Consider the following 27,302-nt stretch of genomic DNA (forward strand, 5'->3'; position numbering starts at 1 on the left):
AGGAGTTTGAGGCTGCAGTGAGCTATGAGTGCACCACTGCACTCCAGCCTGGGCAACAGAGTGAGACACACACACACACACACACACCAAAACACAAAAACCCCCAAACCAAAAAATGAAGCTGGAGGGATCACAATACCTGACTTCAAAACTTATTACAAAGGCATAGTAACCAAAACAGCATGGTACTGGCATAAAAGCAGACACATAGACCAGTGGAACAGAATAGAGAACCCAGTTACAAATTCATGCATTTATAACCAACTCATCTTTGACAAAAGCACCAAAAACTTACAGGGGGAAAAGTACAGTCTTTTCAATAAATGGTACTGAGAAAACAGGATAACTGTATGCAGAAGAATGAAACTAGACCCCCATCTCTCACTATACAAAAAAATAAAGTCAAAATGGATTAAAGAGTTGAACTAACACGTGAAACTATGAAAGTACTAGGAGAAAGCATTGGGAAAATACTTTCAGGTGTTGGTCTGGGCAAAGATTTCTTGGATAAGACCTCAGAAGCATAGGCAACCAAAGCAAAAATAGACAGTTGGGATTACATCAAGCTAAAAAGTTTCTGTATAGCAAAGGAGACAATCAACAAAGTGAATAGACAATCCACAGAATGGGAGAAAATATTTGCAAACTATTCACCTGACAAGGGATGAATAATAAAAATATATAAGGAGCTTAAACAACTCAATAGTAAAAAAATCCAATTTAGTAATGGGCAAAAAAATTGAACAGACATTTCTCAAAAGGAGACATGCAAATTGCCAACAGGTATAAGAAAAAATGTTCAGTATCACTAATCATCAGAGACATGCAAATCAATATCATAATGTGATATCATCTAACCCCAGTCAAAATGGCTTGAATAAAAAAGACACTAACAGATGCTGGAAAGGATATGGAGAAAGGGGAATCCTCATACACTGTTGGGAGGAATGTGAATTAGTACAGTCACTACAGAGAACAATATGGAGGTTTGTCAAAAAACTAAAAATAGAACTACCATGTGATCCAGCAATTCTACTACTAGATACATATCCAAAAGAAAGGCAATCAGTATATCAAAGAGATACCTGCACTCTCATGTTTATTGCAGCACTATTCACAACACCCAAAATACGGAATCAGCCTAAGTGCCCATTAATAGATGAATGAAGATAATGTGCATATACACACATGATGGAATATTATTCAGCCCCCAAAAGGACAAACTTCTGTTATTTGCAGCAACATGGATGGCATTGGAGGCCATTATATTAAGTTAAATAAACCAAACACAGAAAGACACATTTCATGTTCTCATTCGTATGTGGGAGCTAAAAAAAAGTGGATCTCATGAAAACAGAAAGTAGATTGGTGGTTACTAGAGGCTAGGAAGTGGGGGGGAATGGGGAGGATGAAGGGAAGAAAAGAATGTAAATGTATTACCACCGAACTGTACACTTAAAAATGGTGAAGATGGTAAATTATATATGTATATTTTACCTCATTAAAAAAGTTTTTTAGGGCCGGCATAGTGGCTCACATCTGTAATCCTAGCACTTTGGGAGGCCAAGGCAGGCTGATCACCTGTGGTCAGGAGTTCGAGACCAGCCTGGCCAACACAGTGAAACCCCATCTCTGCTAAAAAAACAAAAATTAACTGGGCATGGTGGTGCCTGTAATCTCAGCTACTTGGGAGGCTGAGGCAGGAGAGTTGCTTGAACTCGGGAGGTGGAGGTTGCAATGAGCCGAGATTGGGCCACTACACTCCAGCCTGGGTGACAGAGTGAGACTGTCTCAAAAAAAAAAAAAAGTTTTTTTAAAAACTTACCTTCTTATTTTTTTCTTTCCCTTTTTTTTTTTTTTTTTTTTTTTAAAGAGACAGGGTCTTGTTCTGTCACCCAGGCTGGAGTGCAGTGGCACCATCATAGCTCATTGCAGTCTCAGACTCCTGGACTCAAGTGATCCTCCTGCCTCAGCCTCTCTAGTAGCTAGGGCTACAGGTGTGCCACATCTGGCTAATTTTTACTTTTTTTGTAGAGATGGGGTCTCACTGTGTTGCCCAGGCTCCAAATTTGATGTCCGACATGAATGTACACATATGGGAAACTCAACAAACTCCAGATAGTATAAACTCAAAGAGATGCATGAGACACATTGTAACAGCAGCTATCATTTATTTATCTGTTATTACTACTACTATTAATGCTATTGTTATTATTACACACTAACACAGTGAAGTGGGGCAGTTGTTTTTATCCCACATCCTTCAGCTACTTAAGGGCAGGCCGACTCCAAGACCTGTGGTTAAATGGGAGAGCACAGTCCTTGGAACAGGTCTGTACTCCTGTACTCCTGTCCTGCCTTTCACTAGCTCTGTGATTGAGGCCGGTCACATAACTTCTCTGAACTTCAATTTTCTAACTTTAATTAATTAATTAATTAATTAATTTATATTTAGAGACAGAGTCTCGCTCTGTTGCTAGGCCGGAGTGCAATGTGCAATCTCGGCTCACTGCAACCTCTGCCTCCCAGGTTCAATTCTCCTCTCTCAGCCTCCCGTGTAGCTGCGACTACAGGTCTGTGCCACCATGCCTGGCTAATTTTTGTATTTTTACTGGAGACAGGGTTTCTCTATGTTGGCCAGGCTGGTCTCAAACTCCTGACCTCAAGTGATCCGCCTGCCTCGGCCTCCCAAAGTGCTAGGATTACAGATGTGAGCCACTATGCTGGCCCTAAAAACACACACACACATACAAGCACACACATATATTTTGCCCATTTCTTAATGGAAATTACTATTGGGGGAAAAATGACCAGTTTGCACTTGAGGGAAATGAAAATTGAGATTGTTTTGCCCTGAAGTCTGGTCTTGAAAACACACATACACTCGCCATTTGATTCATTCTTTAATACCCACACACAAATAATACAATTCGACAAAATTATCTGTATTTTAACCTACTCATTAGAGATTTATATTTGAATGGAACACATTCATTATTCTTGTTTAAAGTATAATTTATTTGTTGTGACAGAAGTGTTTTTATAGCATAGATTTTTTCTATATTGGCTGCTCAGACATGGTTCATTCCTATTCTCTTGCCCTTCAAAATCTACTGGTGTGGACAAATGGGAAGCTGTCAGCAGCCTCAGAGCTATTTCTCCTTTCTCCTTTCTTTCTTGAGTCACGTGAGTCACAGAAGTTCCTTGTAACCTGAGTGGGTTTGGTCAGAAATCTGAGATCATCTTGAAAGCAAGGAAAGATTCTTCCCACAGAAACTCAGAGGGTGCAGGGGAATCATTTGGCAGTGAACTAAAGTTGAGATTGGCTGCGGAATTGGCTGCCAACCTGTTCAACCGATAGGGAGAACTCTAGGTGACTACGTTCTGGCCAGATCTAAATATTTACAAAAAGTGTAATATCTGTCCTGAAAGATGAACATCTGTGTGACCCAAGCCTACCAATGAGTGCCTCCAGATCTTCGTTTTGGTCTGAAACCATGGCAGCAGAGTTGCACATTTGAGAATGTAAAGCCTTCATTTACACACATTCGGTTCCCAGCACCGGCTTGGAACTGAATGTAGGAGATTGCAGTGGAGGCAGAAACAATTGTTTCCCTAGATTCCCTTTAGAAGAGAAGTGTGCTGGTGAGAAAGCAAGCAGGATATAAATGGCATCTGTGATGGGGCTGCTGAAGACTCGGTTGACCAAGCTTTCGAGTCTGATACTCTTGGGCGTAATCAAGAAGAAAGGCTTCAAGGCTGAGCTCTGGGGAATCTTGGCAGCTAAGGTTAAGGTTGACACTGGAAAGGCGGTTGAGGGTGTGGTTGGCACTGGAAAATGGCATCGGAACCTCTGTTGGGTGCTGGGTGGGCACTTGAGAAAGGAGGCCAATCTGATGGAATGCTAGAGCCAGATTCATGAGCAAAATTCAGTCAACCCTTCTCCAGTGCCAGTGTTTTCAGAGGAGGGGGAAAGCTGGGGGTTCAACAGAGGGTTAAGTAACAAAAATAAGGAAGAAACACTTTCTACCCTTACGGTCTGCATAGTTCTATGAGATGAGGTGGAGACCTACTGAATTTATACAACTGCTGCATTTGTTGTTGGGGTGGGTAGTCTCCTCCTGCATGTAATATTGTCTTTAATAGATGAGGTTAATCAGTGCAGATATGATCCAGAATGGCACAATTTTATTTTCTTCTTGCTAATTTCAAGGGCTCGTAAGAACTAGATCCCATCCAGACCTCAGGACAGCCATCCCTGCTTTAAAGTTAGTGGAAAGGTGCCCAGTCCAAAGCCCCGACTCTTTCTGTGATTTCTGAGGCACTGGTAAGTTTTATATGAAGGGATCTGATCACACATTGGTTCTCTGAGGTTAACTTGCAGAGAAGCAGAGAAAGCCAGGCCCATAGTCCTGAGGGGTTGTCTGATCCTGGACAAACTGGAGGTTGGCGGGAATACCTCCAAGACTCTGAGTGGACCGTAGCGGGGTCTATAAGGAAGAGGAAGAGACCAGGCATCTGTAATCCCAGCACTTTGGGAGGCTGAGGTGGGTGGATCACTTGAGGTCAGGGGTTCAACCTTATGGCCAACATGGTGAAACCTGTCTCTACTAAGTGTACAAAAATTAGCCCGGTGTGGTGACAGGGGCCTGTAATCCTAGCTACTGGGGAGGCTGAGGCAGGAGAATCGCTTGAACCTGGGAGGCGGAGGTTGCAGTGAACCGAGGTTGTGCTAATGCATTCCAGTCTGGGTGAGAGAGTGAGACTGTCTCAAAAACAAACAAACAAAACAACAACAACAACAAAAAAAAAAAACAGGAAGAGGAAGAAGGGGAATGTCCAGGAGTCCGGCCTGTGGAGTCTTCTTCCTGCCTGGAGGGTGCTTTCCAGTAACGTAGCATTGTCTAATCTTCTTTAGCATTTCCCCAGGCCAAATGTTTCTCTGGCATCCCACTAACCCAGAGAATTGGAATGCAACTACTTTCTTCTTCTTTTTTTTAAACTGGATTTTATTAGCCTGGAGCTAACAAGTCTTGGCTAGAAACAAACTTTTTTTTTTTTTTTTTTCCTTTTTGGCATTTATGTCAGGGAAGCAGGAGCTTAGGAGAGTCAGAGTGACACCATTTAAAAGTCAACTATGTCTTGAAACTAGCAAGCACATTCCTTGCCAGTCACAGCCCATGGTCCTAAGATGTTTACAGTTGAGGAAACAGACCGAATATACCAACAAGGACACACTTGTATAGCAGCAGAAAGTCCAGATGTCCCAATACCCTTAACAATATATGCTTTCAAGATAATTATAGTTATGCTTTGATGGACTTACACACTAAAATGTCAGGGATAGTTTTCTTTACATCAATAAAGTAATAAATTTTGTCATGCCATCAGCCCATCCACACACAGGCACAGCTTAGTTTTGTCTTTACATAGACAAAGCCCCTCTACAAGAAAAACTTAGAGACAGTGTTCCTCCATCTGCTTTCTGAGAACACCCTGCTCTGTAATGGAGTAGCTTTCAGTAAACTATCTCTTTTCACCACACGCTGCCACTCACCTTGAATTCCCTCCTGTGTGAGATCCAAAAACCCTCTATTGGGATCTGGATCAAGACCCCCTTTGTCCAGTAACATTTACACAAGGGTTCATCCTGACAATGGCCTTGAGGAAAAAGCTACTATCTGTTTTCTTGCAGAGGGAAATCCACCAAGGAAACAGTTAAGACATTTGTATAATAGTTTCATTAGGCACAATCACTTTACAATTTGTTGTTGAATATAATTCTCCCTTTGAACACATTTTGCAATGCGTAACTGGCGGGAAAACAGGCAGCATGCTACGTGTCTTTCAGTGTCTGGGGGCTCATGAGGACCACCCATTGTTGGACAGTGAGAAAGTCTAATGTTTCTTGTTCTTGGTTGAATCTTGTATTTAAAAAAACAAGATACAGTTTTGATGTAAGTCTAAGAAAAGTGGAAAAAATATGATATGGAATAGGAGTCTTCTTTTGGCCATTTACTTTCTGTGTGGCCTTAGACAAGTTACCTATTTTTCTGAATCTCCTTTCTTGAACGTTTTTGTAAATTAAAAAAAAAAAATTAGGCCAGGTGTGGCGGCTGACGCATGTAATCCCAGCACTTTGGGAGGCTGAGGTAGGTGGATCGCTTGAGGTCAGGAGTTCAAGACCAGTCTGGCCAACATGGTGAAACCCCATCTCCACTAAAAATATAAAAATTAGCCAGGCGTGGTGGCTCATACTTGGGAGGCTGAAGCAGAGGAATCGCTTGAACCTGGGAGGCAGAAGTTGCAGTGAGCTGAGATTGCACTACTGCACTCTAGCCTGGGCAACAGAGTGAGACTCCTTCTCAATTAAAAAAAAAAAAAAAAATCAAATAGAGACAAAGTCTCACTGTGTTGCCCAGGTTGGTCTTGAGCTCCTGGGCTCAAGGGATCCTTCCGCCTTGGCCTCCCAAAGTGTTGGGATTACAGGTGTGAGCCACCGTGCCCAGCTTTAAATTTGTTATATATAGCTCCTTAGAGGGAGGTTAGAGAAAAGAAAGGGAACAGGGAAGAAGACAGGCAAGGAAACTCAGGGAGGTGCGAAGCTGGGGGCGGCAGCCTGTGAAAAGCTGTGGAAATTCCTAGTGGAGTGGTGGTGGCCAAAGGCCACTTTAAGAACTACAGACATTATTGCTATTTCTATGTTATCAATCCTTCTTTGTACAACGCCCCAGCCTCTACCCCCAATCCCTTAAAAACCCTTTGGTTAAAGTCTACTGTATCCATGAAGGCTTTGTGTGAGTGGGAATTATTTGTGGAAACTGAGGAACATGTTTTCACATTGTGTCTGTGTGGTATTGAACAAAAACAGCTCCTATGGAAGCGGCATTTGGAGACACAGATGACCCTGAGAATATAAGGACCCTGGGAATTTGCAGACATCTTGGGGGAGGGTTTTTGTTTTCCAAAGGGCATGGGACAACAGGTTGGGCAAATCTTCTATAGGTCTCAAGGTGCAGGGAGAGTCAGCTGATAGACAGCTGAGTGATGCGTGGTAAGAAGACCCTCTTTTCTAGGGAACTCACAAGGTAATTTTCCAGGCTGATTGAGTTCACTGCCAGATTTGCAAATGGGCTACAGAGGAAGTCACCTTTTTCTGTCAGTAGAAAGTATAGTCAGGGCTCTGGTCTGGACAGAGAAAGCTCTGTGGAGGGCAAATCATTGAGAGAGAATGGTGAGGACCTCATGCGGAATTCACAAGTTCAGCTCACATTTCTGACTTCCCAGCCTCTTAATTCTTTTTGTGATTACTTTCTGTATGGCATAATGAGCAGATCATTAAATACTGGTCTGCTTTTTATTGGTAAGATCCTCCACGATCTTGGTCAACTTCCAGATAGCCTCCCCCATTCCCACACACCCACCAGCGTCACCACCCTGACTGCCCACAGGCTGGTACACGTACCTCTGGTCTTTGTTTGAGCCAGTCCCTCTGCCTGTAATACCTCTCCTGGTCAATCTGCTCATAGACTCAATGGTAACCTCTATGAAGTTGTTTTCCCCTATTGTCACTAAGCTAGGCATGACACTGTGTTGCACTGACTTGCTAGGAGCCTCTGTCCCCATGGGAGGACCAACTTCATAAGGCAGGTTCTGTTGTCAACAGTGCCTGACATATCATACATAGGTGCTTTATGTTTGCTAAACGACCGGTACCACTTGGTCTGTTATCCTATCAATAAACCCATTATTACATGAGTCCCTTGTTCATACCTGTGTTAGATCATTAATGAAAGGACACCTCATGTCAGTCACTGTGCCTGGTGCTGAGGGGGCAGTGTTTGAGCAAGACGGCCTGGTTTTCACCCTCAGGGCACTTACAGTGTCTTCAGAGGGACAGATTTTAAACAGATGATCAGTTACCTAGGTAAGAATTGATCTGTGATGTACACTGTGATGAAGGGGAAGAAATTCTAAGGGTGTATAACTGGGAGCTTCTATTTGATTTGGGAGTTCAGGGAATGGTTTCTTGAGGAAGTGTTTAACCTGTCATTATCTCTGTATAGGCCTTGCCTCCCTAACCTCACCTCCCTAACCTCATTGTAACAGTCCATGAGTAGGGACCTCTTCCCATCCCTTTTGTGCCCAGCCCACCACTGTGGGGTCCCCTGCTTTCTGCATCCCCCATAATATGTGGGGCTCCACTCCCCTTGACTCAGCCTCGCTGATCAAGGCCATGTAACGTGGTATAAACGAGCAGGGAGGCCAGCGTGTTATCGCGGGTGTGGAAGTTAGGAGAGGTCTGGAGAGCACACTGTCAGTGGGATTGGGCCGTTTCTCTTGCAGATGGTCATTGTTTGGTCTTTCATCTCTTGTTGCTTGGAATGTGGAGGCTTTACGACGACGTGAGATGAAAAGAAAGCCCTTGCCCTAATTGGCCTTGGCTGGCTTCTAAGCAACTGCTGTCACTGGGAGGCTGGATTGTAGTAGCTCCCATGGGTTCTACTCTTGCAGTCACTCTGTGGGCACAATAGTCCCTCCTCCAAAGCCAGTTAGGTCCGACCAGGCCCAGTGCGTGGAGGGAGAGGGCAGCGTGGTTTGACAGCATCGTCATCATTACCAGCTTCCACAGAGACATGGCTGTTCAAGCTGACACAGCCTGAGGGTCAGACTGGCCCTTTCAGTACAGAATGGAATCTGAAAGCTTTAAGTACTTCCCAGCATGTGTTTCCTAAAGTAAACCTAATGACAGATCCTAGCTGGGAGGAAGATTTGTTGTTAAAGTGTAATGCGATTCCAGGTGACCTTACCTCAGAAGCTGAGTGTGTCCATTTCGTGTGACACTAGCAAGACAGTTTTATTATGCAATCATCACACTTTCTGTTAGCGAGCCATTTCCAAAATGAAGCCATGTTTTAAAAAACGGTTCTCCAGTTTGAACGTAGGAATATGAAACAAAGAGGGTGCTCAGTTCTTTCTGAGGATGTTGAGCATAAGTGTGTGTGTGTGTGTGTGTGTGTGTAGAAACGAGGTATGTGTGGGAATGTGGTCTGGTGTGTGCGTGTCTGTAAGATACATGTGTAGTGTGTGTATATGGTATGTGTGTGGTGTGTAGTGTGTGAGTAACGTGTCTGGGGGTGGTGTGTGGTGTGTGTGTGGTGTGTGTGTGTGTGTGTGTGTGGTATTTGTATGGTGTGTGTGGTGTATGTGTGGGGTGTGTGTGCGGTACTTCTATGGTGTGTGTATGGTATGTACTTGTGTATGGTATGTACATGTGCATGGTGTGTGTGGTATGAAAGTGTGGTGTGTTGTGTGTGGTATGTGTGTATGTGGTGTGTACGTGTGTGTGTGTGGTGTGTGTGTGCTGTGTGTGTTGTGTGTGGTGTGTGTGGTATGTGTGGTGTGTGTGTGGTGTGTGTGGTGTTTGTGTGTGTGTTGTGTGTGTGTGGTATGCGGTGTGTATGTGTTGTGTGTGGTCTGTGTGATATGTATGTGTGTGGTGTGTATGTGTTGTGCATGTGGTGTGTGGTGTGTGTGGTGTGTGTGTAGTATGTATGTGTGTGTGGTGTGTGTGTGGTGTGTGTGTGGTGTCTGTGGGGTGTGTGTGTGGTATGTATGTGTGTGTTGTGTGTGGTGTGTGTGTTGTGTATTGAGTGTGGTGTGTGTGGTGTGTGTGTAGTATGTATGTGTGGTGTGTGTGTGGTGTGTGTGTGGTGTCTGTGGTGTGTGTGTGGTATGTATGTGTGTGTTGTGTGTGGTGAGTGTGTGTGTTGTGTATTGAGTGTGGTGTGTGTGGTGTGTGTGTAGTATGTGTGTGTAGTATGTGTGTGGTGTCTGTGGTGTGTGTGTGTGGTATGTATGTGTGTGTTGTGTGGTGAGTGTGTGTGTTGTGTATTGTGTGTGGTGTGTGGTGTGTGTGTGGTGGTGTGTGTTATGTACGTGTGTGGTGTGAATGGTGTGTGTGTGTCGTGTGTGGTGTGTGTGGGGTGTGTGGTGTGTGGTGCATGTGGTATGTATGTGTGTGTGGTGCAAGTGTGTGTGGTGTGTGTGTGGTGTATGTGGTATGTACGTGTGGGTGGTGTGTGTGTGTGGTGTCTGGTGTGTGTGGTATGTATGTGTGTGTTGTGTGTGGTGTGTGTGTTGTGTATTGTGTGTGGTGTGTGTGGTGTGTGTGTGGTGGTGTGTGTTATGTACGTGTGTGGTGTGAATGGTGTGTGTGTGTCGTGTGGAGTGTGTGTGGTGTGAGTGGTGCATGTGGTATGTATGTGTGTGTGGTGTGAGTGTGTGTGGCCTGTGTGTGGTGTATGTGGTGTGTGAGGTATGTATATGTGGGTGGTTGTGTGTGTGTGGTGTGTGTGGTGTATGTGTGGTGTGTGTATGGTGTTTGTGGTAGGTATATGTGGTGTGTGTGTGGCATGTGGTGTGTGTGGTGCATGTGGTATGTATGTGTGTGGTATGAGTGTGTGGTGTATGCTGTGTGTGTGGTATGTGTGTGGTATGTATGTGTTGTGTGTGGTGTATGTGGTGTGTGTTTGTGGTGTTTGTGTGGTGTGTATGTGTGTGTGCTGTGAGCGTGTGAGGTGTGTGCGGTGTGTGTGTGGGGTGTGGTATGTATGTGTGTGGTGTGTGTGTGGTGTGTGTGTGCTGCGAGCTTGTGAGGTGTTTGGTGTGTGTGGTGTGTGTGGTGCGTGTGATATGTATGTGAGTGTGGTGTGTGTAGTATGTGTGGTGTGTGCGGTATGTGTGTGGTGTGAGGTGTGTGTAGGGTGTGTGTGGTATGTTTGTGTGTGTGTGGTATGTATGTGGTGTGTGTGGTATGTGTGGTGTGTGTGATATGTATGTGAGTGTGGTGTGTGTGGTATGTGTGGTGTGTGTGGTATGTATGTGCGTGTGGTGTAAATGTGAGGTGTGTGTGGGGTGTGTGTGTGGGGTGTGTGGGGTGCGTGTGGTATGTGTGTGTGTGGTGTGTGTGTGGTGTGTGTGGTATGTATGTGTGGTGTGTGTGTGAGGTGTGTGTGGTGTGTGTGTGGTGTGTGTGTGGTGTGTATGTGGTGTGAGTGTGTGTGTGGTGTGTGGTGTGTGTGTGAATGTGTATGTGAATGTGTGTGTCTGCAAGCTCCTATAGATGGAAAGTGTGGTAGAGCATTGTGAGACGGTAATGAAATGTGGCTGCTGAGTACTGCACATCACATCTGGATTGTATTTTAAGTCTTCCTTGCTTAGTGTAAAACTGCATAAACCCAATATGAAAATTAAAGCCCAAAGCAAAGCAAGCTAGGTTCTTACTGTATCTCCACTTCAGTTATGTTCTCAGATTTAGGAGCTTGCCACTGTGCCTCTAAGACTGTCATGTATTGATCATTCACGTAAAACGTGGAGTTGCTGTAGCAATCTTCATCCGCTCTTTGCCAGAGGCCCACTGAGTCACCGTTCTTGTCCAAGGCTTTCCTGACCACAGCATAGACGCTGTCATTCACGGAAACGAATTCTGGGTGAAATGGTGAAGACACAATCAGCCGTCTGTTCCCTGTGAGCCAAGCTCAAGGGATGCGGGCGGTGACATCAAAACAAAGCGTGGAACAAGAAAGTTACAAAGAATATGTACACAGAATGCGGTCTCACTTTTGTAAAAGAAGTTGAAAGTCTGGAAGGAAATACATGAAGATTATTAATTGTGGTGATTTCTTGGTAGTGGGATTGTGGATGATTTTTATTTTCTTTCTAGTGCTTTTTGGTGTTTTGCAAATTTTCTACAGTAAAAGGCAGACAAAAGAAAACCTATACCCAGCTCTGGTTTTGCTGCACACGAGGGGTGAGATTCTGGGAGTGAATGTCTACCTCTCTGAGCCAGGGCCCGTTTCTCAGATGAGAAGACAAGTCTGCTTGGTCCCCTTCTCTGGCGGAGTGTGGGGACGGAAGAGGCTGATGCGTGTGGAAAGGCCAGGTGGGCCAAGTAAAAGCAAAACCCTTTTTGTGGTTCCAGAAATGCTGATTCTCTTGGTCTCTGTTGTTAGGGTGTGGGAAGGAGTGCCTTTGAGCCACAGGGGCCCTAACTCATCAGAGGGTTACCCCAAGTAACTTGTTAATTCCACTTGTTAATTTCAGCCTTGGGATGTATAATGGAGAGGGCATTTAAAGAAATATCTGTCTCTCCATTTCTTCCCTGAGGAGATCTCTTCTGAGTGAATTCCTCAATGCTAGGCTATTGTTCTTTCCTGGGCCCTTTCAGCCACGGAGAATTTCTTTAAGGCTTCTCCTTAACAAAGTGAAGCAAATTGATCACGTAACGCAAAAGGATCAGACAGTCCTGGATCTGAATTCTGACTCTAACGCTTAGGAGCAAGTCATTTCACCTCCGAGCCTCGGCTTCCTTATTGTTCATCATTCACTCCATAAATACTTCTTGCGTGCCCACTTTGCACCTGGCCTGGCTCTAGGTCTGGGGATAATGCCGTTATCCTTCATTATCTGAGATCGTGATACCTATCTTGAAAGGTCCTGGAGAATAAAGAGAAGAATGTGAAGATGTTAATACTTGGGGAGTACTGGATACGTTGCAATTGTTATTATGTGACTACATGCACACTACAGTTCTGTGTTCTAGTTGTTAGTTTTGCCGGTCACGGTCGGGTGATGCAGATCCCACAGACCTCGGCTTGCTCAGTGAGCACCTGACAGCTGTTCTAGATCTGTGCGTCAGGTGCAGTAGAAGGTGAGCGGAGACGGTGTCATCCAGGTAATCGTCAGTGTGAGCTCTGCACAGGTGTGCCCTGTCCTGCTTTTCCCCTTCCCCTTAAAGAGGTTTCAGTCCTCTTTCTTCCCTCTTAGGCACCCACATTTTCTGGATTTCTGGCCTTAGGTTCTTCTCCTTTAGGTGGCCTTGCAACATGCTGCAGCCAGACCAGACTTCCTTATGCAGCACGTCCATCAGAACACACTCCTGTTCAAACCTTCAAAGGGTCCTTCCTTCTAGAGCATGTCAACATTTCTGCTTTTATATTTCTGCCTGTGGTGTGTTGATTACAGTGTCCAGCACATGTTTTTGGACTGTAAGAACCTAGCCTCAGCCTGCTGTTTGTATTCCCACTCTAAAGGCAGCCAGGCTTTCCCTTTTTCTGCAAATGCACCTGCCCCTGATCCTTGCTCACCTTTGGCAGCCTGCCTGAAAGCCTTCCTTCCCTCTCGTCATACATCACATCCCCTCTTCCACTCCAACAGCTTGCTGATGTCCCACCTCTGGACCGATTTATCCCTGTTTAACTCTCATTCTTTTTTTTCTTTTCTTCTTTTTTCTTTTCTTCTTTTTTTTCTGTTGAGTTCTTAATCATATTCTACTTTGTGCTGCATGCTGTGGTTTCATCTGTGTTGGTATATGGACAGCCCAGTGTTGTGCCTCTGGAGGGCCCTAAGTAACTACTCATTGGTTGATTTTAAAAGTCATGCATCCAATGTTGTATAGTGCCCTTAAGGCTTAAAGTTTAGCAAGAAAAGCAAGCAAATCACATCCCTCTTGCCCATAGAAGTTTTGTTTTTGTTTTTTTAAAAAAAGGCAGATGGTTGCTCAGCGCAGTCTTAGTGTAAATGTCACTGTATTAAGGGTTTCTTTCACTGATACCAAAACAGACCCAGGAAACCTGTTCTAAGATGTTGCTTGAGCTGCAGTTGTCTCTTGGGACCTGCCAAGCCATTTATACACGATTTACCAATGTTGACATAGCCCCAGAGTTTGAAAGAATTTCAAAATCAAAATAAGGAAAAGCAATTGGCCTGAATGGCCGTTTACTCAGAGTCCCCAGAAGTCCTGAGTTCTGGCAATAACACCTACAAGGCAATCGTGGAGCCTGCTGTGTAACCACGGGGGTGGGATCTGGCAATTCACATCTCCGTGGGTGAGGATTTTGACCCTCGACTTAAATCATTTGTATCATGAGTCAATTTGCCACGGAGCTTTCACAGCACATTTATTTTAAAATGGAATTGGATAAAGTTTGGGGGTACATGGCATAAGTAGGCATTCAAGGAACCTTAGTTCTTCTCCTCTTTCCCCCGTTCCCTTTCCCTGCTCCCTGACGCCTCTGTGGCTGCTGTGATCCCCTTCACCCCAGTGGATCACGTTGACTCATCTTTCTCCTGTCTTTCTACTTTCAGAAGGCTCCCATGTCTCCCCTCCATAGCATCTTCACATGATAGGTTTCTTTTTTTTGTTTTGAGATGGAGTCTTGCTCTGTCACCTAGGCTGGAGTGCAGTGACGTGGTCTCAGCTCACTGCAACTTCCACCTCTCGGGTTTAAGCCGTCCTCCCACCTCAGTCTCCTGAGTAGATGGGATCACAGGCACGCATCACCACGTCTGGCTAATTTTTGTGATTTTTGTAAAGACTACGTTTCGCCATGTTGCCCAGTCTGGTCTTGAACTCTTGAGTTCAAGCAATTTGCCTGCCTTGACCTCCCAAATCGCTGAGATTACAGGTGTGAGCCACCGTGCTCAGTGATAGATTTCTCTTTCTTCCGTTGCATTAGCAAAATCTTTCACCTTAAAGATTTAAGATAAAATCTTTTATCTTAAATGCCAGAGGCTTGTGATCTCTTTTGCAGTAGTGCCTCTGACCCCTCAGGCTCTCCCCCAGGTTGCACATATGTCCGTCCACCTGTGCTCATCTTGAATTACAAGATTATCCTCCCTGCCCTGTCAGGACAATATCGACTGCCTGAGGGAGTGGGACGTAGCTGGCCCCATCACAACTGGAGCACATAGTGTCATTCCTCATTTAAAAGTAAGACAAAAGATAAGCAAGGTGAGTGCGTGAGGCATGCCATGATTGTTCACCTGCTGAAGTCTGAGACCTAGACTGTGAGTGTGGAGATCACCCTGGTGGTCTTTGCAAAAGTTAGTTAGACTTTTAAGAAAGGCAGGATAACACAGTAGATAAGAAGACAGGTTCTGAAGCTGGACAGCCTGGCTGGACAAAAAGCTGTACGAGTTTTGGCTGTGCTATTTAGATTCAAATCATAGCTAGGTTACTTATTAGTGTAAATTTGTAACTTCTCTGTGACTCAGTTCTTGTCTGTAAAATGATAACAGCATCTACTCCTAAAACATGCCCAGCACATCGTAAGAAGTGTTAGCTCTCATTACTGTAAGGAAGAGTATACAGTGGTTAAAGGCAGGGTCTCTGAAGCTGGAATGCTGGTTCATATCTTAGCTTCACCATTTAAGTAGCTCCGGGACCTGAGCAAGAGTCACTTAGCATCTGTCTCTGTTTCTCATCTACAAAATGGAAATGATAATGGTATCTCCCTAATAGGTCACTATTACGTGTAAACACCATATGAAGTGTTATTATTATGAAACTAATTGGAAAGCATATTCCTTGACTTTTAGGTTTGACTGATTCGAAAAGGGATATATAAAAAATATCTACTGGACACCTCTAAGAAAAGTATTGGATTAAGAATGAACAGACTAAGATTCAAGAGCCAGTTCTATGACTTACTAGAAGGGAGACTCTGGGCAGGTCATTTAATTTCCCTTGGCCTCAGGCTTCTCATACATAAAGTGGGTTAGTAATACTTCCCCTGTATAGTTTATTAGATTTTTTTCACCCACGGACTAAATGCAGTATACAGTTATCCCCAGCAGCATCATTTTGTCAAATAGATATGAAAAGATTACACACTGGAGGCTGGGTGCGGTGGCTCACACCTGTAATTCCAGCACTTTGAGTGACTGAGGTGGGTGGATCACTTGAAGCCAGGAGTTCAAGACTAGCCTGGTCAACATGGAGAAGTCCCATCTCTACTAAAAATACAAAAAATTAGCCAGGTGTGGTGGTGCGCACCTGTAATCCCAGCTACTTGGGAGGCTGGGGTACGAGAATTGCTTGAACCCAGGAGGCGGAGGTTGCAGTGAGCTGAAATTGTACCATTACATTCCAGCCTGGGTGATGAAGTGAGACTCTGTCTCCAGAAAAACAAAAACAAAAAGAGAAAAGATTACACACTGGAATGCAATGATTATCCCTTAAAATGATAAAAGTGCCCATTTTATTTAAGTCAGAGGATTTACCCCAAGCATTGCTCTTACCGGGACTCAGTGACTCTGGGGTTAGGGCTTTCTCACTCCTGTGGCTTGAGTTCACAAGGAACATGCAGAAATAGCCACCCCCCCAACCCACTCCCTTAATTCTCATTCTTTCTCTTCCTTCCCTTCCCATTGGGTTCAGAAGACACATGTTTTGTATAATTGCGAGTAACGATAGAGGAGTGTGTTCTGAAATTCTGGTTAATTTCCCTCAGGGAACAAAGTACAGCAGAGAGCATGGCTTCTACTCACCAGAATAGACTGCATTGCTTTCGTAGATATGTGAACTGGCCTTGATGTCTAGGGTGATGGTGTAATATTCATCAAAGGTGAAGCAGGTGTTACTGTACCTTATAAAGGTGGCAGAAAAAAGCTGCAGACTGAGGCACGGAAACATCTTCAGTGGCTGCAGCAGCATGGCATGGAGGACTGCCATGGTCTCAATCTGTTTGGAAAGTGCTAGGCCTGGTAATGGGTAAAACTGACTCACCTCTTGTTTATATGCCAGGGCTTCTGGGTGAAGTCATATGTGCAGATCTTCTCCCTGCCCCTTCTGAATATACATTGGCTTCTGGAATTTGGCCCAAGACATCATCAGTAATGAATCACCAGTCACCATTACCTGTCACCGACGATTTTGCAAATTGCAGTTTTGCTTAGGAAGGGGAATGTCCTGAATATGGTTTTTTTACACCTCTCATTTCAGCATCTGCTGTTTGAAGAAAGCCATTGAGAAGACGTAAATACCAGCAAGTGAAATTCAGAGTTGTGTAATCATTACATACCTGGTCCGTTGAGAAGTTCCGCTCTTCTCACTGCAGGAAACCCAGGCACAAAACCCCTCTTTTCCTGGATTACATACCCTCTTCCACCCTTCCTTAATCAGAGAAGTCTCCAATCCCCAATTCATTTAGTGACTAGCATAGAATGAGAAAGACTCTGCTTCTGGACTTACATCTACTTATATATTATTTATATTTATTTGGAAAGAAACAGCTTAGGTTTACCTTGTTCCTGATACATTCTTCCATAACACCATAGCGCACACACACACACACACAAATCAGAAAATATGCTTTTTCACATCTCCTTTCTGAATTTTATGACTTACTCACTGAAGAAGAGGAAAGAAATATGCAAGTTTGTGAGTAGAAAGAAACAAAATGTAGATTAGAATCAAGATAATATTTACTATGTGTTCCTTCAAGAGAAACACTGACAGAATGGTGGCATAAATACCTCTGAAAAATCAACTCCTTCATTAAAACAGTGAGAACACTAGCAAAAAATGGTCAAAATAAGTTTTCCAGAATTTTGGAAGTTAACCAAATCCTTGCAACAATCTGGGAGCATTTATTTAAGAAAAATGGTTGAATATCATTAAGAACTATGAGCGTTATGGCATATCAAGTAGCCCTGGTCACACTCACTTCACGCCACTTCCATGAGGGCCTTTGCAGCTATGGTAACTGTGAAGATTAGCAAACTAGCAGCCTATGGAAGGAAACAGAACAGGTTTGGAGCTTCCCAAAAAGCCTCATCCCCAGAGAACTGTCACTTTGTGACCTTTTTGGAAGTTGCCTGTAAAGTTTCGTCCTCCGGGCTTTTCTTTATGTGACCTGACTCAGAACATCCTCTGTGTGAACAGCTATATTGCTAAGATGTTTGTCAAAAATAATCAGTTGGAATTTTTCAACATTGTAACGTTCTGAGGCAGTGATTCCAGTTGGGACTAACAAAAGGCTGAGTAAAAAATGTAAAATAAACCCCGGAGGAATGAGATGTCTGTAGGGGGTTTGAAAAGCTTAGACAAATCCCTGGGAATCTAAAAAGCCATGTGCATGTGCAGGGCTACACACATTCCCAGGAAAGACCTGAGAAGCCCCTAATCTCTCACCTCTGGCTGACCTTGAGGCTCTGCACAAGAAGTGAAGGCTAAGGCAGAGCTGTAAACTGCCTATCTGATCATTGAAGGCATGCCCCAAAACACATATGCAGAAGTGCTTGGCAAAGACTGGGGGACTTGTTGGTTCCAGAGTTATTAGTTCAAGAAATTAAAAAAAAATCTCTATTTATTAGCTGGTCAATAAGCAAATAGAACAGAGACTTTGGTAGTTACACATGATAAAGAATACAGACTTCACAGAATTAATTTAAGAAAGTCAGGAAACAGCAGCAACAACAATAAAAAAAAGAACGACGAACAGCAACTAAAACAAACTCAGGGAGGAGAAGGGAGTCTGGTGGTCCAAAGTTGTCACGTTGTGTGTGTGTGTGTGTGTGTGTGTATTTATTTATTTTTTTGAGACAGGGTCTCACTATTGCCCAGGCTGAAGTGAAGTGGTGCAATCATAGCTCACTGCAGCCTCAAATTCTTGGGCTTAAGTGATCCTCCTGCCACAGCTTCCCAAGTAGCTGGGACTATAGGCATGTGTCATCACACCTGGTTAATTTTCATAGTTTTTGTAGAGTCAGGGTCTTGCTATGTTCTCTGGACTGTTATTGAACTCCCAGGTGTAAGCAATCCTTCTGCCTCAGCCTCCCAAAGTGCTGGGATTACAGGCATAAGTCACTTTGCCTGGCTTCGTGTTTTTTAAATGTTCAGTTTTGAAGAAAAATTATAAGATATACAAATAAACAAGAAAATATGGCTTATACAGAAGAAAAAAAAATTCCAGGTAAACAGAAACTGTCCCTGAGGAAGCCCACACACTGAACTTAACTGAACGTAGATATTAACTCAGCTTTATAAATACGTTCAAGGAACTAGAAGAAATCATATCTAAAGAATTAAAGGAAAGTATGAGATTGATGTCTCACCAAATAAAGAATAGTAATAAAGAGATAAAAATGATAAAGAACCAAATAGAAATTTCTGCAATGGAAAAGTACAATAACTACAATTTTAAAAAGTCACTAGAAGAACTCAACAGCATATTTGAACTGGTAGAAGAAAGTATTGGTGAACTTGAAGATAGGTCATTTGAATGCATTTAACAAAACAAATGCAAGACTTGTATACAGAAAACTATAACAACACACTCAGGATAGTCAAAATGATCTTGAAAAATAAACAAAACTCAATAAAGTTTGAGGACTCACACTTCCCAATTTTAAAACTTACTGTGTAGCTACAGTAATCAAGATAGTGTGGTACTGACATAAGGATAGACATATAAATCAATGAAATAGAATTGAGATTTCAGAAACATACCCACGCATTTATTATTAGCTGGGTTTTGATAAGGGTAACAAGACAACTCGATGGGGAAATAAATGGTACCGGGTCAACTGAATATCCACATGCAAAAGAATAAAGTTGGAGCCCTACTCATACCATATACAAAATTAACTCAAGGTGAACCAAGGGTCTAAATGTAAAACTATAAAACTCTTAGGAAAAAACATAGGTATAAATCTTCATAATCTTGATTTAGGCGACGGTTTATTAGACATGATGCCTGAGGCAAAAATAAGTAAAAAAAAAAAATAGATAAATTGGACTTCAAAACTAAAAACTTTTGTTCTTTGAAGGCCACTATCAAGAAAGTGAAAAGGGCTGGGCACGGTGGCTTAAGCCTGTAATCCCAGCACTTTGGGAGGCCAAGGAGGGTGGATCACCTGAAGTCAGGAGTTTGAGACCAACCTGGCAAACATCATGAAACCTTGTCTCTACTAAAAATACAAAAATTAGCCAGGCGTGGTGGTGTGCACTGGTAATCCCAGCTACTCAGGAGGCTGAGGCAGGGGAATTGCTTGAACCCGGGATGCAGAGGTTACGGTGAGCTGAAATTGCACCACTGCACTCCAGCCTGGGCAACAGAGTAAGACTCCATCTCAAAAAAAAAAAAAAAAGTGACAAGATAATCTACATCATATATCTGAAAAGGGCCTAGTTTCTAGAATATATAAAGAATACAACTCAACAACAAAAAGACAAATGTCCCAATTTAAAAATGGGCAAAGATTTGAATACTTTCTCCAAAGAAATGTACAAATGGCCAATAGGCATGCGAAAAGGTGCTCAACATTATTAGTTATTAGGAAAATGCAAATCAAAACTTGAGTGAGATACCTCTTTACAGCTAGAATTATTGCTATAAAAATGACAGATAATAATAAGAGTTGGCACAGATATGGAGAAGTTGAACCCTCATTCATTTCTGGTGGAAATATAAAATGATGTAGCCACTTTAGAAAACAGTTTGGCATTTCTTCAGAAAGCTAAACATAGACTTACTATTATATGGTCCAGGAACTCCACTCCTAGGTATATACTCAGGAGAATTAAGAATGTATGTCCACACAAAAACTTGTACATAAATGTTTATAGGAGCATTATTCATAATAGCTAAAAAGTGGAAACAATCCAAGTGTCCATCAACTTATGAATGGATAAACAAAATGTGGTATGTTCTTATAATGGACTGTTGTTCAGCTGTAAAAATAAATCAAGTACCAATACATGCGACAACATGGATGAACCTGAAATGACTGTGCTAAGTGAAAAAAGCCAGACACAAAAGACCACATATTGTATGCTTCCATTTCTATGAAATATCCAGAAGAAGCAAATCCATAGAGACACAAAGTCACTGCCAGGGACTAGGAATGGTGCGGGGAATGGGAAATGACTATGACTGCTCATTGATTTGGGGTTTCTTTTGGGGATGATGGAAATGTTCTGGAGGTAATTAGTGGGGATGGTTTCACAACCTTGTGAATGTACTAAAAACTACCAAATTGAATTTTATGGTATGTGAATTATATCTCAACAAAATTTTTATTTACATAATATGTTATGTAGGCAAGTTGGGGTAGCAGAAATAATGTGACAGGACTTTAGTATTGGGTCCTGTTCAGAATCCTTGCTTTGGGAGAGTTTTTAAACTATCTGAGCTTTAGTCTCCACTTCTAAAATTAAGGCAATAATATCAATCTTACATACTTTTATGTATATTAAGTGAAAGGTGTATGTAAGCTGTTTTGAGCTGGCTCTGGTGCACCCCTATAGTCTCAGCTACTTGAGAGGCTGGGGTAGGAGAATTACTTGAGCTTAGGAGTTTGAGACTAGGCTGAGCAACATATTGAGACCTCCATCTCAAAAAAGAAAACAAAACAAACCCCAAAACCATTTTAGGGAACAGGGTGGGCCTGACATATAATATAAATTTTTAACAAATGTTAATTAGTTTTCTACCTTTCTTCCTTTCTTCTTCCCTCTTTCCTAAATTTATACAGATCAGGATGGTAGAAAATAAAACATAGGAGTTCTGCTATTGATATGGGGATGATGGTCTAATCTTATGAACTGGGAGACATGGGATTGGGGGATGGGAAATGACTCAGAAGGGAACACTCTGATTTATGTAGAATTGTTCCATGCATTTTCTGCAAAATGGGGCTCAGCCTAAGAGAGGGCCTGTGTGAAGACACTGGCATGTCCTCTAGGGAGGGGGGGCGTGTCTACTGGCCTATAGCCCTACGGCTATAGGGACAGCTGTTCATAAAACAAAGTTGTTCTTTGAATCAAGCTGGAAAGGACTTGATTTTTCTTGAGGACAGAGGACCAAAAGAAAACAAGTTTTGAAATAAAATACACATTTTTGGGGCCTCCTTGTATATTTCTTCAGCCCCTTTTCTACAATTCTGGACTGTAGTTCCTGGAAATTCACACTTTCAAAAAGCCCCATCAGTGATTCTTGGATGGAGCTTTTGAAACATGCATGCATGTTCAAGTCACCGGAAGCATCTTGCTAGTACACAGATTCAGTGTGTCTGATATGGGGCCTGAGATTCCTCATTTCTAACAGGCTCTTGGGTGATACCAGGAAGTTGCTGATCCATGGACCACACTTTGAATAGCAAGCGTTTAGCAGCTGGTTTGAGTAAACCAGGTTAGAATTAAATGCCAGACTAATCAAAGTTGGAAAAGCTAGGTTCCATGACTGCCCTGTGCACCCCAAGCCTGCCCGTCTGCCTACAGCTTTATATGCAGAGGCTCTTCATGCGGTAGAAAGTCTGGTGGGTGCTTCAATGCCTTGTTGGTCTCCCTGGGAAGGAGAGCTGTCAGAGAGGAGGAAGCAGTTGGCTTTCCAAGGTCAAAGTCTAATGGGAGATTCTCTGAAATTCACCAGACACGACCACTGATGGATGCAGGGATCATTTGTCTGAGGGGCCCTGGGGTTTTTGATGTGTCTCTTGGGCATGTCAGCGGTGTGACGGATGCAATATGGTGAACATGAGGAAGGGGCGCAGATGTTAGAGTCCAAGAGACCTCCACTGGAATCCTGCTCCTCACATTGTAACCTTGGACCGTACTTAACCTACCTGAGCCTCAGTTTTCTTATCCGTATTATGGAGAGACTTTGACCAACCTTGCAGGATTGTGTTAAGGTTTAAAAGAGGTAATGCATGTAACATGCATGCCACAGAGTCAACACTCTAAGAGAAGTTTTTTACCACCGATGGCAAGTATCTGTGTTAACTCGAGGGACAAGGGTGACCAGGGAGCTGGGGGTAGCTGGAGAAGTTTTACTCTCATTTGTTGACCCACAATGGATGCTCAAGTCCACATATATTGATTTATGAGCCAATTGGGTTGTGCCTCTGGCTCTTTGGTTCAGCATTGTGGGTGTTATGCCTTTGAATAGCCCAAAGTGAGAATCCCTGTGCTTTAGGGATAGCCCGTGGTCAGCTTTTGAGAAGATGCATACCATTCTTCTCATTCCCTGAGGCCTTACAAATTCTCAGAGAGGGGGAACATGCTGTTATGTATTAGATTAAGTATTTTCAAGCAGGACTGGCCCTAAGAGATAATTTTAATCTAACTCCCTTAATTATGTCTGAGAAAACTGAGCACAGAAAAATTAAACAACTTGCCCCAGGCTTAAGAACCACTTAGTGACAAAGTCAGGGCCAGATCCCGGCCTCCTTCCCACCGGCTGGGAATTCTCTCCACCGGACAGCTCTACTACCTAGGGAATACACGTGTGCTCTGCTTAGCATTTCAGATTCAGATGTATTCCAGATATAGCACATTTTAATTTTAATATGCCATGTGTATATTTTGTTGTACATGTGGGACACGTGCCTCATCTGCTTACATTTGATAGAACTTGGAGAGAAGTTTATCACAGCAATAGTTAATTGTTCTGTCTTTGCTCAAGACTTTTTGTTGATCATATTTGTGTCTTCGTTTAATCCAAAATTGCGTGTCAAGAGCACAGCTGGATCTGCACTGTGCTTTACTTGTGTTGCCTTGTTGGCCTGCCAGGGTCAGTGGACTGGGGTTGGGTGGTTGAGCTGCTCCAGGTCACAAGGCCTTCTGGGAAAATAACCCCTGCTTTATAGCAATTATTGCCAAACTCTAGGCTGGCAATGATCTTGATCAACTGTTTACCTGTTTTCATGGCATGACAGAGATGAGGGCAAAATTATGACATTTTTAAAAAGAAAGAAACATTGATTTGGTTTAAAGGCCTGCCTTTTATTTTGACATTATAGCTTCATGATGTTTTGTTGTTCTTTCTTTTATGAAACTATGATCATTGTAGATTATAGATGGTAGATTTTCCCTTCCTTCACCTATTTATTTTTTTTATGTTTGCCTTGCACTAATAAACTTTTATTTCACTCAAATTAGAGCAATAATCTTCCATACATAAGTATCTTCCCTGCCCAATAATTGAAAGAAAAATCCAAAATGATTAATAAAGAAAAATATAAGAATTAACAGTCCCTTTAAATTTGTTTTAAATATTTTTAAGGTTTAAAAACGGTTTAAAGTTTGTAATTTCTAGTAGGAAAACATTATCTGAATGAATGGCAAACCACGGTAAATGCTTCAGCTGCATTTGGGGGAGAGGGATATGGATTATCTTCAAAGCACCCCAGCTCTCTTGATGAGAAGATCAGAGGTACACTGGTTTGTATTATTGCGACATCCATAACGTGATCTAGGTTGCTTTTCCTTCAGCAAGGTCTTTATTTATCAGAAGGACATTACGCTTGACCTCCAAATTTGGCTGACAATTTACTGATAAGATTCATAACCTTTGGGTTGCTCTGGTATTGTGACATATTTGCTGGGTTCTGAGCCACATCCTGGAAGAGGCCACCGTAACTTCTGGATCCTGCATGGCTGCAAGAACCTCTGGATCACTAAGAATTTCATTGAGTCCAGGGATTCCGGCCATCCCAGGCATGCCCCCTCCCATTCCAAGCATTCCCTCAGGAAGTCCACCTGGAGAAGAGCCATACTGAATTCCCGACTGTCGTCTGGCTTCTTCCTCCCTCTGGGCTCTCTCATGCTCTTCTCGAGCCTTCTTAACTCTTTCTATTCTTTCTTTGATCTCTCGCTCTTCACGTTTTTGCTCATACTTTCTCCCATGTTCTGCAATGTCTATGCCCTAGGCTGAACTTCTTCCAGCATTATACTAGCATCTTCGTCATAATCCAATTTACAGGCAAGGGCAAGATCATGTACTGCTTCTTCCCAGTGGCCTAGAGGTCTGTGTGCTTTCCCTCGCCACTTGTAAGGCTGAGCTGAATCAGGATTTATTTCAATGACTCTGTCACAGTCTCGGATGGCAGCATTTGGCTTCTGTAAGTTGACGAAGACACTGGCCCTCTTGGCATGCCAAATGGCCAACTGAGGATTCAGCTTGATGGCATCTGTGAATAAGTCAATGGCTTTCTGTAGCTCACCATCATTTAGGGCTTCAATAGCAGTCACTTTCTTATCGTTTGCCTGATCCATCATCTCTTCCATTATCTCTGCATTTTCATCTCCCATTTCTTGAGGGGCATCAGGGTCTGGTTCAATCACAGCTTCATTATCAATTTATAGATTACTTTTCTCACGTGATGGTTCGTCTGCCTTTAAGTCTTCCTCCACCTTCTTCTTATCAGTTTTTCTTCCTTGGTATTTTCTTATGATTTAACTTTCTGAGTAGCAGGTGGTAGTTTACCCCCCATGCTCTCCACCCAGTCCCTCAGGAAATACATTTCCTCGGTGTGCAGAATGCTCGGATCCTGCTTACATATTTTCACAAAAGCCCGAAGTGCGTTCACTTTCCAGGGGTCCATGGTTGGGAGGCGGTGGATGAAGAAGCTAAGGTGCTGTGGCCCAGTTCCAGGCCTAGGCGCTGGCTCGGTGTGACCGCAAAGAAGGGGGCATCTATTTATTTTTTAAATATCCTTATTTAACAAAATGAAAACTTGACACCTATCTAGGTGCCTAAAACCCAAAGTCTTGAAACCGGAGCTCTAAAAAGATTTACTTTGCAGCATAACTTCCAGAAATGCCTTGCCTCGCTGTGGCAAAAAGCAGGAATTGCTCGCATTTAAGTGGGAGTAGGGAGGTTATGTCTCAAGAAAGGTGTTCAGGGACCCCTTTCTCACTGAGTGGGAGGTCGGATCTTTTAAGCTCCTCTTCCCAACATTAGAATCAGTCATCCCCCCAAAATTGGACATCGATTTCAGTCATTCTTAGGCAGAGATCAGTATTGAGGGCACTTCGTGGTTGAGTGAGAGCAGGGTTTGGTGGGTGAGAAAGTGAAATCAGACAAGAGAAGTTGGGACTCAGAGCTTCCCAGTCCCCAAACAGAAGAGGAACTGGGAAGTCTCTCCAGGTACGGAAGAGGAAAGTTTGGACACTCTCTTTACATGGCCAGTGTGGCTTCTTCCTTTGAGAGGCAAGAACTCACTGCTCGAGAGGAAACCCACTGCGGGAACCCGGAAGAAAACCAAGTCCGCCCAGGTCAGTAACTAGAAACCGAGTGGCTTTTCCTCCATGCTGCATAGCTACACTTAGAAATTTCACGGAAAGCTGTGACATTTTATCAAGACATTTGACTGCACTGCTCCTGCTGTTTAACCAGAGGATTCAGTAGAAAACAGACAAACAAACAAACAGGACGGTTTAATGAGTGAGACATGAATTGGAAGAGGCAGGATGAGCTGTGGGTTCCTGTGGTGGTCTGACAACGATGTGATGAGGACACCTTTCCAGGCGCAAAGTCAAGGCCATGTGCTGCTCACAGGAAATTCCCTTCGGTTAAGTTCCTGAAAAGTGTATTGATTTTCTGATACCCTGCCTTATTCAGGTAGGATTTGAAGCAGCTTACAGAAAAACAAGATTTAAAATGTAAGAAGTGAAGGATATAGGGAAAAGAAAGGTAGAACAGCATGATAAGAGAAAGGTGGGGTTTGTGATTGCGGAAATGCTTGCTTGTGTCTCTGTGTTGGTTCTGTTGTTGCAGGTACTGGGAGGAGGAGATGAACCCTGCTCCTGTGGAGGCTGTGAGGTGTTGGTGTCGTGTATACATCCAAGGGATGGCCTAATTATTTACAACTAGGCTCCTGAAAATCAGCCCTGAATCCAGCTTTCTACCTTCTCTTTTCAATATCATTCAATTAATTGAGTCACAGAAGCAGCCTTTAATTCATTTAATTCCCTTACATTCTTCTAACTTCTGCCATATATCTCGTGACCTGTGATTTTTCCTTTTGTACTGATTTGATACTATGTAATAGCAATTAAATATCGTTACTTATACCAGAGCAGCTTATCTTTCTTATCAACAAAAACAAATAAGGTCCACACTCCTGAAAACAAATAGGCTCAATGTCTAGCCTTGTGAACAAATGCAATTTTGTCACTTACATAATTTGTTATTGATACAGTAACTTCAGAATTATTTGTGGTACTGCTTCCTGAGACATGTAAAATCATATTAATGATTTTTGAATAGCGATCAATAATAACATTTATTAAATACCCATGGTGCTTCGAATCTTTCAGTTGGTCAGTCAGCATTTTATGTGCTTGATATCACTCCCAAAGCATCATATAAACGACTTCTTCCTCTTCTTCTTTTTTTTTTTTAAGAGGGAGTCTCACTCTGTCACCCAGGCTGGAGTGCAATGGCACTGCAACCTCTGCCTCCCGGGTTCAAGCGATTCTCCTGCCTCAGCCTCCCGAGTAGCTGGGATTATAGGTGCCTGCCACCACACCTGGCTAATTTTTGTATTTTTAGTAGAGACGGGTTTTCACCATGTTGGCCAGGATGGTCTTGAACTCCTGACCTCAGGTGATCCGCCCTCCTCAGCCTCCCAAAGTGCTGGGATTACAGGCGTGAGCTACCGCGCCCAGCCCATAAAAACAACTTCTAACCTCAGGAAGCCTACACTCCAATGGGAAACCAAGGGTGACCCCA

At 43.1% G+C, this 27,302-nt stretch overlaps 2 protein-coding genes and 1 pseudogene across 2 annotated transcripts in view; 1 reads left to right on the forward strand and 2 right to left on the reverse strand.

Moving 5' to 3' along the window:
- Positions 1-26,549, forward strand: part of PTS (6-pyruvoyltetrahydropterin synthase) — a 46,275-nt gene extending 19,726 nt beyond the window's left edge. The window contains exon 6 of the mRNA XM_065528974.2: positions 26,346-26,549. Coding sequence (XP_065385046.1) covers positions 26,346-26,427 — 82 coding nt within the window. The 3' untranslated portion in view covers positions 26,428-26,549. The remainder of the gene's footprint in view (positions 1-26,345) is intronic.
- Positions 11,154-16,550, reverse strand: PLET1 (placenta expressed transcript 1). Its single transcript, XM_065528975.2, has 2 exons — positions 16,333-16,550; positions 11,154-11,488 (listed from the first exon to the last, which is right to left on the reverse strand). The coding sequence occupies exons 1-2, from the start codon at positions 16,514-16,516 to the stop codon at positions 11,283-11,285; spliced, it is 390 nt and encodes a 129-aa protein (XP_065385047.1). The 5' UTR covers positions 16,517-16,550; the 3' UTR covers positions 11,154-11,282.
- Positions 23,944-25,177, reverse strand: LOC102138784 (hsc70-interacting protein pseudogene; annotated as a pseudogene).
- Positions 26,550-27,302: the final 753 nt, after the last annotated feature.

Source organism: Macaca fascicularis, chromosome 14, assembly GCF_037993035.2.
Source record: "Macaca fascicularis isolate 582-1 chromosome 14, T2T-MFA8v1.1".
NCBI classification, from domain to species: Eukaryota; Metazoa; Chordata; class Mammalia; order Primates; family Cercopithecidae; genus Macaca; species Macaca fascicularis.